The sequence below is a fragment of the Hesperophylax consimilis genome, chromosome 13 (assembly GCF_061612785.1).
Source record: "Hesperophylax consimilis isolate HC1 chromosome 13, BYU_Hcon_1.0, whole genome shotgun sequence".
Classification (NCBI taxonomy): domain Eukaryota; kingdom Metazoa; phylum Arthropoda; class Insecta; order Trichoptera; family Limnephilidae; genus Hesperophylax; species Hesperophylax consimilis.
The window spans coordinates 17,401,829-17,414,561 of NC_142848.1; the positions used below are offsets into that span (position 1 = coordinate 17,401,829).

The 12,733-nt window shown below is 34.4% G+C and overlaps 1 protein-coding gene across 2 annotated transcripts; it reads left to right on the plus strand.

Moving 5' to 3' along the window:
• The first annotated feature begins 249 nt into the window (after positions 1-249).
• On the plus strand, positions 250-10,790 carry koko (cyclin Q). 2 transcript variants are annotated; one of them, XM_089638553.1, is made up of 5 exons: positions 250-286; positions 653-882; positions 8,473-8,685; positions 9,434-9,673; positions 10,399-10,790. In XM_089638553.1, exons 2-5 carry the CDS (start codon positions 667-669, stop codon positions 10,486-10,488), a joined length of 759 nt encoding a protein of 252 aa, XP_089494679.1. In that variant the 5' UTR covers positions 250-286; positions 653-666; the 3' UTR covers positions 10,489-10,790. The 2 variants fall into 2 exon arrangements, with proteins under 2 accessions (XP_089494679.1, XP_089494678.1); XM_089638552.1 differs by having other exon boundaries at positions 275-413.
• Positions 10,791-12,733: the final 1,943 nt, after the last annotated feature.

Genomic DNA, 12,733 nt, shown 5'->3' on the forward strand with positions numbered 1-12,733 from the left:
GGTGCATTTTAATTTTTACCTCTTTTGTGTTGTTTTTTATGCAGTATTTTAGTGTACAGCGTAGGTACTTGAAATTTACTAAACTAAAAACATTACAAACAAACATTTCACTCCTCTCATGGGCCTAAGACTTCTCTACTACTACTGGCTAGAACCAAACACTGCTTTCGGGTGAAAGGCCATTTAAAAAAAGAAGAAGAGCTGGCAAGATATCCGTTTTTTCTATGGCGGCGATGTTTACATTATTGATGCATTATTGTCTATGACGTAAAAGCTAACCTAGAAGGTGAGTGTTTTATTATTTATGCCTAGAAGTTTGAATAAATCAAAAACCAAACATTCTTTTTAGTTACTATTATTGACCAAACTTCATAAAGATATTGGCAATATAAATAAAGTAACGTATTTTACAGGTAAATCAATATATTGCTTTCATTCTGTTTAAATTAATAGCATTTTCTCTGGCAATAATATTTTGTTTCTCATCGCAAATGCAAAAGAGTAGAATATGTTTTACAATTTGTAATGCGCCTACTTCATTAGTTTATTCTTGCATACTAAACCTATATTTTTTTGCATTGAACGTACATTTGAGACCTAAAAATATGAAATATTGTTTGTGTCAAACTAAAATAATAGTCAATTTTTTCAGATATAAATTCTGTTATGATGAAGGATGTAATTGATGTGATGGCCCTCCAGAGAGACAAAGCCCGAGTTACTCCCGTAGACTACATCCTGGCTCCAAGTCACAGCCAGGCTGTACATTTTATTTTTGAGTGCGGCATTAAGCTTAACGCCCAACCGGCTACAGTAGCTACGGCTGCTGCGTTATTTCACAAATTCTTCAAAGAAGTTGATAAAAACAGCTACGATTGCTATGTGAGTACCCACAATCAGTACTAGAGAGATAGGGTTCTCAATTTATTACACATTCGTTCATTGTACTGTTTTATATTTCTAAATCAACCCTTCTGTGAACATTAATAATTGCTCCGTTTTTTGTCATCCTCCTATGTACATTATATTAGTATTAAGACTATTTATGTACCTTAAATAAATACAGGTTAAACTTGTCGAATTCCGCTGCACGCTTAAGGGGAACGTTTTCACTTAATAAACTCTCTAGACTATGCTTGTCGGAAACAGATCGCTATTCTATAAATCAGTTTGATTAGGTATTTTAGCCGTAAATCCAAATCTAAATTTTGTATGAAACAGGCCGCGCAGCCGTTCCACTTAATATGCAAAAAATATATAAATAGCAATAGGTTTCAACTTAATTACTACAAGAAATAATTATTTATGTGATGGGAGATGGTAGAAGATGCATTAAAGTTCCATTTTTTCTCAATCAAAGTTATGGTTGAAGGTTAGGAAATATGCATAAATTATTAAAATTACCCAAACTACCAAAATACTTTATTTTTATTTTTTATGTGACACCTCACAACAACGCCTCTGACTGTACAGTGAAAAGGCAGGGGAGCTATATCGCCACACATTGGGAAGCATTGTGAGGCGGGTTAAGATAGGGGATGTAGGGATGGATTTATTAATGCAAGTCTTGAAGAGGCCCGGATTATATGAAGGAGGAAAAAAAGATGCTGATAACTCGTTTCATATACGAGACGTCTTACACAAAAACGAGTCGAAGAAGCGGCCCGTTCTCATGAAGCCAACATTAACTGTGAACGGGTGTTCCGCTCGTGTACGTCGAATTTCAAGCACGTGCACCGATGCACTGGGGAACAATGCTGCTTCATTAAATACCTGTAGAACAGACAGCATGCCCACATTGCATCTGTGCATTAGAAATGGCAATCGGTCTATTAACAATGGATTGTCAATCAGACGCAATCATGCCCTCCTTTGCACAGAATCAAGTAGATTTATCTTTTATTGTGGTGCTCCAGCGGAGAAATGGTTCCCAAATTTCATCGTTTGGTGTGCTTGACATTTGTATAGGGTTAGCAGCTGGTTACTATTGAAGAGTCTACTAGTCCTACACAAGATGCCCAGTTTCTTGGAAACCAGATTTACTTGGGCTTCTATATGCTTCTATAGAACCCCGATATTTGAGCAGGTTTGATATACTTTAAGCATTTCAATGGAGTCTTTATTGGGAGGGTGCTTCCACCAAATTGCACCAGACAGTCATTGATCTCCCTCTTTACCGAAATCGGACGCGCTTGGGATTTTGTTTTTTATTGTTTAAACAGGGTGTCATTAACTACCGAAGGGTCAGAGGTCATAAAAATTACTAAAGATACTATATAGGCCTCCGTGGTGGAGGGGTAATGCTCTCAACTACCAAGCTGAAGGTCGCGGGTTTACCCCCGGCGTTCGCAAGTAAGTTTTGTTTGATTCATCTGTGTTATTTCACAATTTATTCATTTAAAAATAATATATTTGCATACTTGCGACACGTTCCAGAGTAGAAGATTATTTTTTTATTGAATGTACAAACACATTACAATAATTTACAAATGTAGATATTTCGAGGCTGATTGCGAAAAAATTAGAAATTTTTAACAAAAAATTGCCCAACTCAATTGAGAAATTATTTCTCGTGTTTGAGTTGGGGAGTGTTGTGAGCATTGATGTATTATACTAGATTAGCCCTGTCTAGTTAAATTTATTCTTAAAATAACGCCACGTAGCGTACGTCACAAATATGGAGATGAACTTAACAACCCAACTCTGTTTAAACTCCTTGTACAAGCGTTCAAACTCGTAAGCGAAACCACGGAGAATTTGTTGTCAGAGGTGTTGTAATATGGACATAATTCAAATTTAAATATTTGGAACTCGGTTATTTTTGTGATTGAAAAAATGAACTTGCCCAGCATAGCTGAGAAGCAAAATAGACCAACAAAAGGTAAAACGCAATGCACAGTGCCCATTTCGCATTGCGACATAATGCGTGGGCCTTTTCATAAATGTGCATGTGAACCAAACCAAAAATGTGTTGGGGTTATTTTTAAATGAATATGCCGTGTCTAGTCTAATTTAGTCTATGGTTGTGAGCAGTGGCGGTTCGTGGTCTTTTTAACAGGGGGTTCAGAAATTCAAGAGAAGATAAACATATCTAATTAAAATTTACTTACTGTTGTCCTTCGTCAAATAGTCGAATACGGCAGCAGTCACACAACTTAAATAAAGTTAGTGGGAGGGGTACCTACATATTATTGTTTTTAAATCACTTTACACTAGACACAATTATTAGATAATGAGAAAAGTATAACTAAAATTATAAAAGAATATAATAACTAAAAGTATAAAAGCATAACTAGCGACGACAATGGGGCGTTTGCCGAAACTTTCGCAAATTTAATTAAGGAATATAACGACTTATCTAAAAAAAAAAATACGAAAACAGAAATCAAAATCGGTCTACTTCAATAGGTAGTAGATTTACAAATGCCATAAGCAAACGGTTGGAGAAATGCAGAAACAAGAAAACAAAAATATGTACAAAAATGACTACAAAGTTAAATACCATAATATAACATAAAAAATAACACTTAACTTGCATCCCTATGGTTTAAAGGTCAAACGTCGGCCGGTCAGTCCGCGAAGTTCTCGGATTTCTTCGGTTACTGGTCACTGGTTACGGTCAATGTTTGGAGGTCACGTGATATCATAACGCGTGTTCGACGCACACACTTTGTCTTCATTTTGCAAAGAAAGACCAAATCTTGTATATGTCACCGTCATAGGGTCTGTACTGGCTAAGATTATTTTGTATGGAGAGTTTTGCGCGGATTTTAACTCGCACAAATTTGGAATAGGCATCGTATTTTTCGGTGGCGCGGGTTTTGAAGGCGAAATTTTAATAGCGTGCTATCTATAATGTGCTTATATTATTATAAAACAAGTTTGTTTTATTTTCTCATCTTTTTAATGGGGGTTCGCCGCACAAACGCACTTTAGAGAAAACCGCCACTGGTTGTGAGTCATTATGGTTTACAATTTGTAAAATTTCACTAGTTGATGTAGCTAAAAATTAACAAATAGCTATAAAACTAGATGATAAATTTGATAACACTATATAATTAAGAAAATAAGAATTTAATTACAAACTAAAAAATATAACTTAAATAATATAATAGTTATTAAACTTAGAAAAAATAGATATAAAAATAAAAATGTACTTATTAGGTACGAAATAATAGAAGGTAGGTACAGTACTGGTAGTAAATTGTTCAAAGACCTAGCTGGCAATCTTGTATGAAATGGGTACTTAATAAAATGCAACAACAATAAACGCATATTAGCACATATTAGGTAGCGCATAATATAACTTTAGAGGATATGTATTTTTTTTTTAAATATTAAATTTTGTTTATATATATATTTTTTTAAAATCATTAATCAATTTTCCTAAATTCATAACGTGAATTTAGGAAAATTTAATCAATAAAAATTACAAATGAGTTCATATAAAACAATTATTTGAAAAATGTATCCAATGAAATTAAAACTTGTGATTACCGTTGGGTTTATCTAAAAGTTGTTTGATTTGTGATTTGAAAGTTTTGTAATTTTTTTCAGTTTTAATTTTATCCGGAAGGGCATTAAACAATTTTATACCTTGATAAGTATAATGGTGTTGACCAGCACTAGTATTACATTTAGGAATTTTTAAGTTACCACGTGATCTAGATCGGTTACTTATTTTTGTAGAAATTGTTGAATTGAAATGGTCTTTATGAATTTGTAACAGTGCATTATTTTTAAAAATTTTGTTTAAGCTAAGAACCCTAAACGAGTTAAACAGCTCCGTGGTTGAATTTCAGTATCTATATTTATATGTATATTCAGTATCTATATTTATATGTATATGTATATTATATTTCAGTATCGCCCTGGTGTAAGACCATCATTCAGAATTGAAATGTTGCCATATGCCATAGTCTCACTGGCTCCAGACGCTTGAGAGCAGCTGGAACTCTTGTGCGGTGTTACATTAAAAAAAAAATATATAAATAGTTTCTTTGTACAAAAATATATGAAAAAGATATTTCGTTGTACCGTGAAATGAAGCTGTCAGTAGGTGCATGGCTATGCGGAGATTGTCATCATGAATGAATCTATTCTCGGTAAATTGTCAGAATCACCCCTGAACAATTTCAACCATTTTTCAAATCATAATATACTTTATAATTTCGTAAAACAATGTTTGCAAGCTAGTAGGCTTCACAAGTGAATTAAAAAAATCATGTCAAAGTCAACAGAAGTCTCAGGGTATAAAAAAAAATAATCCAGAAATTTAATAAAAATACATTAAAAAAATCTTTGACCGAACATATTTATTTTTGAGCTTACAAATCATCACTTTTACCGCTGGAAATCACTTAAAGGCTGTTAATAAAAAAACCATCAGACTACCCAACCTCACAACTTTTCCAAGATTTTCAAGTCCCATCACTAAAAAATACATATACAAAAAATACGCTGCTTCAAATCCATAAAGATCTCTATAAGAAATCACACCATGCCATGGTTCGTGTCGAGAGCAATAGGCAAAATACAATGGGTCGCTTATGCACACCAGTTTTGTACAACACTATTACACGTACACTGGAGTGGTGTGGTTTAATCAACTAACGACAGAGATGAGATTAGAACCGGACTATAATAAATTTAAAAATAAAATAAACTTCACTATCTTAAATGATTTAACGAATTAGAATGACGATGATATCTCACTATATTATTTTATAAATTATTGTATAAAAAAACTAAAATCTCTTCACTTTATGTTTTTATGATGCTTTTTTTCTTCTATTTACATATGTATATTAAGTTTTTATTTTTTTCTTTCCCTTTACACACGAGTTTTAGACTCTTGTAAAAGTAAACATGTTAATTTTTATTGAAATATGTTCTTACTATGTAAATTTAAATAATTATACTGTATTTTATAAAATAAATTTAAAAAAATATATTTATATTTTACACATAACATTGAATCACTGAAGTAAGAATCGTGGCTCCCTTATCAGGCACAAGAGCTCCTCTTTTCTGATAAGGTATACATGACCAATTATGTACCTAAATATTATATTTTGCAAAAAAATGTATGTATTAATGTAACTATGATCTATATTAAAATAATAAAAAAAAAATAAAAAAAATATATATATATATATACAGGGTGTCCGGAAACTCGTAGTACAAGCGGGAAACTGGTGAATCTACATCACATTTGGAGTCGATTTTGTAGTATATTTTTTTTTTATTTGAGCTTTCGTTATCGAGTAAATCGAGTTTGAAGTTGATTTTTTTTTTTTTTTTTTATAATCAAATTCTTATAAATTATTACTGAAGATCAAAGTACCCAACTAATTAAAACTATTTGAAAGTAAAACAAATGAAGAAACTCGGATTTGAAGCATTATTTTGAAATCACCCTTCATTTAACCCGGTGTAATCATAAAATATTTCTGCTCTGCAGGGTTAAAACATCTGTTATTCAACCCTAAACACCAGAAAAAACTTTAACCCTAAAATAGCCGAAAAATATTTTTTTTTTGTTTTTTTTTTTTTTTGAAAATGCTCAAAACAAAAAACTTTATGTTTTTTTGGGTTCCCCATGTGGTGTAGATTCTCCAGTTTCCCGCTTGTACTACGAGTTTCCGGACACCGTGTATATATATACAGGGTGTCCGGAAACTCGTAGTACAAGCGGGAAACTGGTGAATCTACATCACATTTGGAGTCGATTTTGTAGTATATTTTTTTTTATTTGAGCTTTCGTTATCGAGTAAATCGAGTTTGAAGTTGATTTTATTTTTATTTTTTTTTTAATCAAATTCTTATAAATTATTACTGAAGATCAAAGTACCCAACTAATTAAAACTATTTGAAAGTAAAACAAATGAAGAAACTCGGATTTGAAGCATTATTTTGAAATCACCCTTCATTTAACCCGGTGTAATCATAAAATATTTCTGCTCTGCAGGGTTAAAACATCTGTTATTCAACCCTAAACACCAGAAAAAACTTTAACCCTAAAATAGCCGAAAAATATTTTTTTTTGGTTTTTTTTTTTTTTTTTTGAAAATGCTCAAATCAAAAAACTTTATGTTTTTTTGGGTTCCCCATGTGGTGTAGATTCTTCAGTTTCCCGCTTGTACTACGAGTTTCCGGACACCGTGTATATATAGTGTCGTCACAAGCTAAAAAACGGATTTGTTTATTTTAGTATTAAAAATCAATATGTTTCTAATTTTTTTTGTTTCACAACATTTTCGAACTCTAAGTATAAAGATCTAGAAGTCATTATAAAATTCATGCAAGTAACCTAATTCTTCAAGAAACAACTATTTAGTGAGGGAAGATGGTAAAAGATGCGTTTGTTTTTTTTTTCAAAGTTCTAAATTTCCCTTTTCAAAATATCGTTTGCGTCCATGTTGGATTTTGTTAGTGTGATGTGAAATTTTCCGAAAGGTTCCGGTTCAATCTAAATATGCATGTTTAAATAACCCAAACTAACAACCTATGTATGTTTTTCATCTCCCCTGGCGTAAATAGTTGTAGGTACTAGTTAAGTTGAATCGAAGTGTTATTTCAATAATTTAGCGGTTAAGAAACTTTACCTAATATGGAACGATGAGGTTATAAATTAAACAACATAAAAACAAAAACACATCTTTATTCAAGTTTTAAGTTTAAAACAAATAAAACATATCTAAAATGGTATGTAATGCGTTAGATAAACTACAACTATGAAAAATGCATTTTTTCTTTTCAATGTGAAGAGAAAAGGTATAAATCAACAATGATTATTGTATTAGTTATGTGTTTTTGACGCAAGTTGAACAAAACCATTAACTAACACCACCACAATGACGAGTAGTCAGTAGGTATCTCAAGAAAGAACTTATCGATTAAGCATAACCGTTATGGATACGAGTCCGGGGGCCACTAAGTTGACATGTGACGACTATACTGTCTATTTGCATTTGATGCTCGTCATTTTGAAGATTGTTAGGTTAAGAACGTTGTGTGCACGCTTACCTGTACTATGTTTGTTCATTATGTATCGAGGTTTTAGATCATGGCAGCGTATTTCTATCCACTTTGAATATAATATAGGCCTCTTCTGTCCTATATCCTCTATATCAGGAGTCATCAAATGGCGGACCGCTGACCTATTTTGTGCGGACCTTGTGTTAACAATACAAAATATTTTACATAAATATGTAACTTGAGTACGTAATTTGATAATTTTTCCCGCGCTTAAAAACGGACCCCTAATGAAAGTAATTGGTGAACCGTGAATAGTTATGTTCATTGCAACATAATACATTTAACAAATAAATATTAAAAATTAATTATCCCAAAATTCAAACATCTGTGTCAAAGGTTTATGAAACCATTTTTAGGTATTCTTTTATTCAAGTTCCAAGGGTTGTAATTAGTTTTCACAATTATTATGCTGATTGAATTGTTGTTGTTTAGGTAATTGCCTCATCCTGTCTGTGTCTGGCGGGCAAACTGCGAGACGACCCCCTGAGGCTGCGGGACGTGGTGAACGTATCCCGGGGTGCTCTCCACCGCGGGGCCGGGCCTCTCGAGCTGGGGGAGGAGTACTGGGGCCTTCGCTCCTCCCTCGCCACCGCCGAGCTGCTCATACTAAGGACTCTGGCATTCAAACCTGACCCCCCGTCACCTGTGAGTTTGGACACTCTTTAAATTGAAATAATGCTTATTTAAACTTGATACTGTGGCTGATTTAATCTGTACTCTTAAGTATTATTGCGATTATTTTTTGGGGTCTTGTGCCATGTTGCGCATCCTCCTCCTTTAGTATGCAGGCAGGTTTTTGCAGTATTGTCTGGCTTCTGTTTGAGTCAGTTATTCACGCCCAAATTCAAACATCTATATACGATGTAATATTGAATGTTATTTCTAACAGAATTGAAGAAAAAAAACAATACGCATCAGAATATCGATCACTCCTGATGAAAAACAGCTGCAAATAAGTTAATTCTTCATCTTTGTTGGGAATATTAATTAACAGCCATTTTGTCAGCGTGCGGCAGTTGATTTTTGAAAGCGACTCGCCTCCACAATTCCCAAGACGGTCCCGGGCTGACACCAGTGTACATGTACTACCTTGCATATATTGTCATACAAATTAGCATCAGCTGAAGAAAACCGGTGTCTGTCACCAGCTTTGGCCAATGTTTCAGGTAATCATTCAGTGTCCATCATCAGTGCAGGGACACTACAAGGCAGACAAACGTTGGCTAAAGGAAAAGGAAGAGCATTACGGCATATTATCCCAAGAGCACTGTTAAAAAAGTTATTGTATAAAGCTGTTATGCGTTTTTCTCTTTGGCCAGAAGTGGCAACAATGCCATTAGGTTAGATAAGTTAGAATATTATGCAGAAACGAGACAATATTTTTTTGACGCAGCACCGCTACCTACTGCACTACCTGCGCTCCCTGCAGGGCTGGTTCCCCGAGGCGGAATGGCGCGCCTCTCCCGTGGCTCGCACGGCGCTGGCCTTCTTGCAGGACTTCCACCACTCGCCCGCCGTGCTAGACTACCGGCCGGCGCACACAGCCGCCGCTTGCCTCAGCCTGGCTCTGCACTCGCTCGGCGTGCTTGTGCCGCTCACCAACAGTCTGGACGATGATTCCGCCTGGTATTCTGTGAGTATCTATTTATCGGTATCAATTGTAAACATTCCGCTCTTCTCTGCCAAGGTTCTCATTGGTGTGCGGGAAAATAATACTGCTACTATCAGTGCCATTAAAATTGGTATTGTATCAAAATATAACTAGCCGTCGAAAATTACAGCTAGTTGCTGTTGACGCCCAATGGCTATTGACAAAAACTGTCAAATTGCTTCAAAAACTGCATATAATATATTGATAACTGTATATGAAGATTATTCGACAGAACGCAGTCAACTGACTACGAAGTATTGTTTTCTTGTCTTGGTGTCAAACACTACTTAATAAATGTAACAATTATAGTAGAGTCGTAGACTTTCGTATCTGTTTGTTAGGGATGTTTTTCACCATAGTGATTGGTAGGGCTATTACTAATCGGTGCAGTACTTGATTACGTTACAAGGTGTAACAGCATAAAATAAAGAATAACACAAGAAGTGCCTTCCATACAAATTTGAATGGAAACAAATATTCCAAATAGCACAATAACCCAGAACTCCGTCTCACTTACACTTTCCTGATATCGTAGATCTCCATCCCATTTGAATTTCATAAACACAGTTTTGTATTGGAAATTTAAGCCTTGATTAGGCAAATCTATGGATCACGAAACTGCCCACAAAGCACTTCTTGTGTTATTCTTTATTCTATGTGTAACTTTGGGAACTTTTTAGTAAACCATTTGTCACATTTTGTTTTAGGTATTCACCAAAGATCTGTCAAAGGAGAAGAACTGGGAAATAATGGAGAAGATAATGCAAGTTTATAATGGTGACCAGGAACTGTCATAAAATATAAGGATCAACCAAATTATCAAATTTATTCCAAATAGAATATCAATAATGATAATAATTGTGATTATCTTAATTTTGGTGTAACTTAAACTATAGAAATGACCTAATGTTAATGAAAATGCTAATGAAACGTATTTTTGTGCTGATATACTGATATATATGAATTTGGGTTCCTGATATTTAAAGGGTTAACTAATTGAACTCTCTGTGTTTGATTTTAAAGGTATTCTCAAAATAAATTTACAAACTTCACACCGATATATGGTGTTATTTTCAATATTGTCGAATAAAACACTTTTGACACGTTATGCTTTTGAATATTGAGATGGTTGCACCCATACATAAGATATATTAATCTGAATAAATTGTTTTTTCTACCTTTAAAGCTCAGGTCTACATGCCGGCATAAAATCACACAATTAAATCGCAAAACTAACACAGAAAAAATACATTTGCCAAAACTCGTGCCTAAGTTTGTATACAAATATATATTACCCAACCAAAACATATTTGCGAAAAAGAGTGCATTTTAAAGTTCTAACGGCGTAACATAGCATGCCCTTGCCGCCATTAATTAGACCCATAGACATATGAATATTAGTAAACCTGCCCTAAGTGATAAAAGCGTATTATTCCCCACTCCCATTCCGGTTCCATTGGAGCCGGCTGGGCTCGCTTATGGCCTCCCGTGAATCTAGAAAATGTGATGTCATCATTCTTGTGCGAACTAGCGTCGAGCTATGGTCGAGGCATCATCGGTTCATTTTACGAAATAACACGGCAAAATGGTGGCTTGTGCTATGAAAACTTGTAAAAATAGATGTGAAAAAGAGTGCATTTTAAAGTTCTAACGGCGTAACGTATAAGTAAGACAGACATCGGGAGGATTGTTGAATTAGGTAATTTGAATCCACGCCCGAGGAGATTGAATGATTAATAAAAAGGGCCGCTGGATAACAAAGGCCTATGGTGCCCTTGCCGCCATTAACTAGACCCTTTTTTATCCGCTTGCATGACATACGAGACAGTATGAAGATCGAGAAGAAGAGATACGAAGTCCATATTACATGATTCCCGATGCAATATATGTTTTTTATAAGTGATTTTTATTTTTTCTAGTGAAAAGTTTCGAGTTTTATTTATTTTTATTTTATTTTATTTATCTATTAAACGCCCATAGGGCTTTTACATGGTTGGTAGTATAATTTTAATTTGACAGATACTTTGAAACATAAAAAATAAGAATAAAATTACATTTGATAAAAGCTATGCAACAAGTCATACAAACTATTATGAGAGGTTTTCGTAAATATTCTCTGCCACTATCTATTTAGCAACCCTTCAACGCCATCTGAAGTTTTTTAAGCGTTGTTTAAAATTCGTGAATTTGTCAACGTATTTTTTCTTATGTGGAAGTTTTCTCCTTCAAAATAATGCACCACCTCTCATAGTTTTTTGTCTTTCCTTCATGCAAAATCTTTGAGATGCTGGTAACTGATAAACCAGTAGCCTCACTCCTCACTTGCTGAATAAAGAACGTCGTAGTCCAAATTCTTTTTTTTTTTTTGTAATTTTATTTTTTGGTGCTCGCGACAAGTGCTTGTCTATATAAACATCTTACAGAATGGCCAGAATGAAATGCGGTTCAATTAACAATTTCATCACAAAATATTATCTTACCGTATTATGAAATGGGCTTCCTTTGTTCTCCAAGATTCTATATTTACCACCAAGTGATGTAGGTACATACATACCTACTAACTGATGATCTATGCCCATTCTCATTTTTTTGCTAAAGTAACTCAGTTTATTTCTATGTGCCACATTTATCCAAACCAATGATGAGGGTGATAATTGTTAGACGTACCAACGATTTCTCGTGTACTCATTTCATATGACGTAACAAATAATAATGAGTATGCCAATAGGTAATAATAATATGACACAAAGTGAAGGGTAGAAGTCGGAGACCCCGAGGAAGACATGGCACGATCAAGTGAACCAAATATTCAGTGGAGATTCATGGGAGACGATGAATAAATGTGAATAAAGCAAGATGTACGTGCCGCAACAGAGTCGAGTGGTGATCCGTCCTCTCTGCCTGCCCCTACCGGAGAACTACGTGACAGTTAGTTGGTTACCAATGAATACTACATACCATAGAGTCCAAACTGTCTAGAGCCAGTGAGACTTTGGCATCATCAATTGGGGTATGGTGTTATGTTAACACCTCTACCACAGT